This window comes from Etheostoma spectabile, chromosome 9 (assembly GCF_008692095.1).
Source record: "Etheostoma spectabile isolate EspeVRDwgs_2016 chromosome 9, UIUC_Espe_1.0, whole genome shotgun sequence".
Classification (NCBI taxonomy): Eukaryota; Metazoa; Chordata; class Actinopteri; order Perciformes; family Percidae; genus Etheostoma; species Etheostoma spectabile.
In genome coordinates this window covers 3,866,465-3,873,330 of record NC_045741.1, presented here as the reverse complement: position 1 = coordinate 3,873,330, position 6,866 = coordinate 3,866,465, and the positions used below count along the sequence as shown (strand labels likewise).

Sequence of the window (6,866 nt, the reverse complement as noted above, 5' to 3'; positions counted from 1 at the left end):
AGCTGTCTGGATTTACCCTGCAGAGGTCTGAGGACTATGGTTACCTGGTCTACCAGAGTTTAGAACAGCAACACAAAGGAAGAGGAAGGGAACGGAACTCGGAGGAAATACATGCATCTGGCGGAATTTCCTGCAGCACCGGAGCAATCCCGAAAGTGGAAAAGGTTCTGGTTTTAGGCCTGGCGACACTTCCCTGCTAGCTGGTTGAACTCTTACTGTTTTTGTCTGGACAGTTATTATTGACACCAGAGTCCAGACTGGAAACACTCTTTGCATTTCACAACTGGCAGACGATGCCTTTTCTGTTGCGTGTTTTGCATGTGTGTGTGTTGACATGGACATGGTGTTGACATGGTCAGACTCCGCTACATTCAGCTGTCTTTTTTTAAGAGCAGATCCAATAAAAAGGGGAGTTCATATATATCTGACTTCTACAATTTGTTGATGAAAAACCATGTGTAGCAATAAATAATAACATTGAGTGGGTGATGCATCGTGATGTTGATTTTAAAATGTTGACAGGATCTTTATAGTTCAATCGGGGCACAAGTAAAGATTCACACACCTTAATCTGTAGTGGAAACCCAACTGGATTTATTATGCAGCCAGTTATCAGGGACACGCTGGAGCTAAAAGACTAAAAAACACTACAGGATGTTTTGTAATTTAAAATAATGTTTCCAAAAATCATTTCAGTGGTTCATCAACTCATAACAGGGCGAACGGCACCCTATGCGAGTTTGCCAAATCGAGTATTGGATCTGTAGTTCCAACGAGACATAATGGGACAATTCCGCTTCCAACCTGTAGGGGGACCAAAGGAGGAAAGGTCTCTAGTGTTGCTTTAAGCCCCGTCCCGTCCTGCTAAACAGCTCTTTGTAACATTTGAAACTGTTGTGATTTCCTGTTGCAGACGCCAAGGAAGAAGAAGACCCGCCACAGTTCGAACCCTCCTCAGGAAGCCCACATCGGCTGGGTGATGGACTCCCGTGAACACCGGCCGCGCTCCGCGTCCATCAGGTCCGACCACTCGTTTTCCTTCATGAGCGTAAAGCCGCTGCCTTTCACTCGATGTTTCAGTTAGAAACTGGTAAAGCAGAAGAAGGACACACACCGGTCACTTCCTTTTTTTGTCCCTCTCACTGCCTGTAGGTTTTGTGGCTCCTTCCACCATCAGGCTGCTAAAAGACCTTAGATTAAGATTTAAAAAAAAACATACCATACTAGAATTTTTTTCAAAAACCGTGTCACTCAAACGGGTTCTGTCCTCCGTCCTATTACAGCAGCTCCAACGCCTCTCCGTCAGAAGGCGCTCCGCTGGCAGGGAGTTACGGCTGCACCCCCCAGTCCCTCCCCAAATTCTGGCATCCATCCCATGAGCTGCTGAGGGACAACGGCTTCACTCAGCAGGGATACCACAAGTACCTCCGGCGGAGCATTAACGGTACGGACGCAAAGTTCAAAGTTCATTTACTGACGTATTGTGTTGGGTCTTAAATAATTTTAACCAGGTCATAATCTTCCTCCGTCCATGTAATGCTAACTCTAATACTCGTTTTTTTCTTCTTTCTTTTGCTCGTCCAAATATAATTTGCCCTATATGTACAGATTATTATTACTCTGTCACTTTCACTTCATTTGAATACATTTATTTACTTTGCAAGTAATTTGTGACTCTACATTTTGTTGTGTTTTTATGCTGTGATAAAGGTCTTGAAAGTCTTAAATTTGACTTGGTAAAACCTGCAGAAACCCTGTGTTGATTAAACGCAGAAACAGAAATCCGCTTCATCAGATTGCTGTAGATTGTGCAGGTGTTCATAACCGTCTGTTGACCACCTGTGGAGAACACAGCTGGTTGGTGTGCTCTCCGCTGACTGAATCCGTGGTGTTTTCAGAGAGGAAACGGTTGGGGATCGGCCAGTCTCAGGAGATGAACACACTATTCAGGTTCTGGTCCTTCTTCTTGAGGGACAACTTCAACAGGAAGATGTACGAGGAGTTTAAACTACGTGCGCTGGAGGACGCCAAAGAGAACTACAGGTGAGCCGGACATCACCGTGTTCAAACGATAAGCTCAGATGCAGACACATTTATGTGCCTCAGGGTGGAAAGTGCAAAACATAGCGCTAAGATATTTACATAGTGCAGGGCGGTATAACCAAAAATTTGTAACACATTATTTTTTAGGATTCTGGCGGTTTCACAGTATATCACAGGATTTTCTTTCTTTTGCTCGACTGGACCTTTTATATAGGTTTACAATGGCTTATTCTACTGTCAGGTGTACATAGAATATCACAAACATTTTTAATGTCATCATGGTACTAAAAGCTTTGATTACTAAAGGGTTTGCTTGGCTCCTCAACATTATACAGTAACGTTATATGAAGGAGAATGGAAATTATACAGTAACGTTAAATGAAGGAGAATGGAAATTATACAGTAACGTTATATGAAGGAGAATGGACATTATACAGTAATGTTATATAAAGGAGAGTGGACATTATACAGTAATGTTATATAAAGGAGAGTGGACATTATACAGTAACGTTATATAAAGGAGAGTGGACATTATACAGTAACGTTATATGAAGGAGAATGGAAATTATACAGTAACGTTATATGAAGGAGAGTGGACATTATACAGTAACATTATATGAAGGAGATGGACTTATACATAATGTTATATAAGGGGTAGAGAATTATACAGTAATTAGTATGAAGGAGAATGGACATTATACAGTAACGTTATATGAAGGAGAATGGACATTATACAGTAACAATATATGAAGGAGAATGGACATTATACAGTAACTATATGAAGGAGAATGGACATTATACCATAACGTAATATGAAGGAGAATGGACATTATGCAGTAACGTTATATGAAGGAGAATGGACATTATGCAGTAACGTTATATGAAGGAGAATGGACATTATACAGTAACGTTATATGAAGGAGAATGGACATTATACAGTAACGTTATATGAAGGAGAATGGGCATTATACCATAACGTAATATGAAGGAGAATGGACATTATACAGTAACGTTATATGAAGGAGAATGCATCAATTGGAGATACTCTAAACTAGTTTTATTGTGCAAAGTGAATACACATTCCAACATTGTTCCCTTTCAAAACACCATAGTTGTACCAACACTACCTTGGCCTCAGCTAAGTTAGGTTGTTGTAGGAAAGTGGGCGAGTGAGCGTAGCTCCGCTGTCAGCCTCCCTCGCTGTTAGGTCTGCTGTCTTTCTCAAGGGTCTGTAGGTGGCCGGAGGTGGATTGTTATTGCGTTCATAATGTTACATCCTTGAAGGGACACGTCTTTAACCTCAGCGGGGGGGGGGGGGGGGGGGGGGTATATTTAATGTATTATCGACATTGCCCATTATCAGCAACCATTCATCCAACGTTCCAAAGGCACATTCTGTTCACTAATCTGATATCATTTTAAAAAGGTAACTGAGGAAACGTTGGAGAACCCTTTTAGAGTTATGGAAGCACACAATGTAATCGGAAAAGTTAGTTGTGGGTTATTCATTGTTGTGTTATAAAGTTACTACCATGAGTGAGAAGGGTACGCAATTAACAAGGCTCCCGTTCTCCATTCACTCACAGGTTACTTTGGCCGCAGCCCCTTCTGCAGATTACGATGTATGAAAAATTCATATATGGGAAATTAATACCGGTGTACTGCCCGGCATTACGTTTACACAAAGCAAATTGGACCCTAGAGACAAAACACTTATCAACAAAAGCCATACCTTGAGGCCCTAAAGCCCCTTTTCAGCTCTAAGGACATCAGCTGTTCGCCCCCTCCCCCTCTGGAAAAAGATCCAGGACAATCGGATCCAGAACAAACTAAAAAGAAAACCACAAGCCGTCTATGAGACTTATGTGCAATAAACCCTTAGATATGTTAGTGCAGTAACCTCCACCTCACTGTGTTTATTTATCTTGATTTTCTTTATCAGGGGTAGAAATTAAAATTGTATGTATCGTGCTTTTTTTTTATTGTAGCGACAATTTTGTGAATGGAGAAAATCCATGTCACACTCTTCTTTACAGAGTAAAGATGTCAGACTGACTGACATGGGATGTCATTCTTCTTAGAAAACGATTAGTTTCAAAAAAATGTCAAAGAAAATCCAAATACTATCGAATCGCAATAAAACCGCAATAAAACAAAAATACCAACACAAAATCTGTTGTGTGAAACAATTGAATCGGGACAAAAGCACATCGTCCTGGCACTAATTTTGATATATTTTACTATTTAAATGTTTATGTTTGTATGTATATTGTCATACCGAGAGCTGCTAAACTGTTTGGTTGTTGTGGAACGATGACAATAAAGATCCCATCGTAGTGCCAAGGATAACCAGTTCTTATGGTTTAACCTGCAGAGAGTCTTGAATTTGCAAAGCATGACCCCCTCCTCTCTGTGTAACCCTATCCAACTGCTGGGCTCCTGGTCCCTCAGTGTGCGCCTGCAGACGGCAGATGGGCGTCTGCCGCGCTCTAACACGGTTGTGGATCTGCCAGGAACTCGCCTGCCAAACCCACATTCCTGTCTGCATAAGCCAAATGCCTGAAGTGGGGGGATTCAGGGCGTGTGAGCACTGCCGCTGTAACAAGCTGTAACGGATAACAGCTGTTAGCACAGCAGCTCACCTCTGCCTAATTAAAGTGGCCGACCGGTCCGTGCGGTTCCTCTGTCCGCTCCAGTATTAATAATCCGTGAGACAAAGCTTTTGCTGTTGTGAATTGTTGAGGCCCGATCGTTGCTACGCTACAGATACGCTTACAGGGCAGCAGTTACATCACACATCATCTCCATGTAAATACACTTGTGTGTAGAAGCCCAGTGTCCTTTTGTTTGCTCGTCTCTGTGGTCAGAGTGCAGGTAAATATTTGTTTCCCCCCCTTCCACTTCCCCCTCCCACAGGTACGGACTGGAGTGTCTCTTCAGATACTACAGCTACGGTTTGGAGAAGAGATTCCGGTTAGATCTGTTCAAAGACTTTCAAGAAGAGACCCTCAAGGACTTTGAGAGAGGTAATTAACAGCAGAAAGTAACCCAACCGTCCCAAGCTTCACTTTTACCAAGATTTTGAGAAGAAAGTCACTGTTTCAGTGTGTAAAACACAAACTGTGTGATAGTTTTTCATAAAAACGTTTTGACAATAGGGAATTTAAACTGCACACTATCCATGAAGCAACATAGTTGTATCATCCAAGTTAAAATATTATCGTTTTATTTATTATACATGTTTTTTTTGGTACATGGCAGCAAGAAAATGTAAGTTGCCGGTATAAACGCTACAAGACGAGTAGGTAATAAAAGATATTTTAAATAATAAATAAAAAAGAAGCACATACAGTAGTAAGAAATTCAGTAGTAATAGTAGTATAGTATAATAGCAGTACTGTAATATAGTTGTAAGCAGTATAAGGACTGGTGTTATACAGCGATTTTCCAGTAACGACTACTCAAAGTTCGTTGACATAGTTCAGGAACCATTCACACCCTGTGGCCGAGGCTGCCGTACAAGGTGCCACCTGCTCATCACATACACACTCACACACAGCCCACGGACACTTCGACATGGGACTGCAGGTCCAGGGATCGAACCACCAACCGTCCGATTGGCAGGGGCATGGTTCAGCAACATGGTTATTTAAAGTGCTTTACATAAAAACAATTTAAAAATTCTAACATAATTGTAACATTATCTGCTAGAAGTGCAACAGGAACAAAATGGAAACTTAATGGGAGCGCCTTGTTGCCGGGAAACAAACCCAAGGGCTCCCGCTCATTCACTTATATTGGTGAGCTTTTTATATGTCGATGCGAGGAAGATGTGTTTAATATCCAAACGTTACTTAAATAGTACTCACATAGTTCTTAAATATATTTTAAATCCTAAATCTAACAAACCAAGGAATGCATTACTTTGAAACGGGCAATTGATGTAAAGGGACACTTTATATGTTCTAAATGTATTTTAAAAGGCATGTTTTTTTTGTTTTTTTTTTAACTTGATTGTGTATACACACAAAAGAAAATGAAATAAAAAAAACAAAAAAGAACATGAATATTGTCCCGAGACAGTGCATCATATATTATTTACATTCAGCAACATAAACAATTTAAGGTATAGGCTTGTGCCCTATTTCAAAAATTCAATAACAGGACCCCATCTTCTTTCAAAAACTAAGGTTTTCAATTGTAGTTGTGCTGTCAACCGCTCCATTAAATACACCTGTCTTATCTTTTGAATCCATTGCCTAACAGTGGGTGGCTCAGGTTTTAACCAACAGATTGTTATCATTTTCCTTGCCGTCATTAAGAGGAGATGGAGAAGGAATGCTTGGTCCCGTGAAAAAGATTTTGGAAATATATCCAGTAAAAAAGTTTGGAAGTCAAAAGAAATGTTCACTTTTAGTAGGTTTTCCAAAATGTCCTTAACGCCGTTCCAGAAGTTATGTATGATGGGGCAATCCCAAAAGATGTGAGTTTGATCACCAACCATACCACAGTTCCTCCAACATTTGTCATTTATAGTACTCTGTTATTTTTTATTTTTTTAGGTTTTTAATTCTTTTAAAATGTTAGCCTTGTGTGGGAAAATAAAGGCTCACAAAACATCCCCTTCTACTAAGTGGGATCAAAACAGGCTATGAATTACACACACATGCTCAGTACCTATACCTGCACTAAATGGGAGAGATGTCAGAGTGGGGGGGGGGCTACCCATGGAAAGGCACACCAAGCAGTTGGGGTTTGGTGCCTTGCTCAAGAGCACCTTGGCAGTGCCCAGGAGGTGACTGGCACCTCTTCAGCTACCAGTC

The 6,866-nt window shown here is 40.9% G+C and overlaps 1 protein-coding gene and 1 long non-coding RNA gene across 9 annotated transcripts in view; one reads left to right on the top strand and one right to left on the bottom strand.

Moving 5' to 3' along the window:
* LOC116695953 (uncharacterized) overlaps positions 1–6,866 on the bottom strand; it is a 23,029-nt gene that overhangs the window by 2,878 nt on the left and 13,285 nt on the right. The window lies entirely within an intron of this gene.
* The window catches only part of larp1b (La ribonucleoprotein 1B), a 39,492-nt gene that overhangs the window by 27,885 nt on the left and 4,741 nt on the right, over positions 1–6,866 (top strand). For all 8 annotated transcript variants that reach the window (XM_032526503.1, XM_032526505.1, XM_032526502.1 and 5 more), the window contains 4 exons: positions 914–1,020; positions 1,284–1,444; positions 1,899–2,043; positions 4,960–5,069. In XM_032526503.1, the coding sequence (XP_032382394.1) occupies positions 914–1,020; positions 1,284–1,444; positions 1,899–2,043; positions 4,960–5,069 (523 nt within the window). The remainder of the gene's footprint in view (positions 1–913; positions 1,021–1,283; positions 1,445–1,898; positions 2,044–4,959; positions 5,070–6,866) is intronic.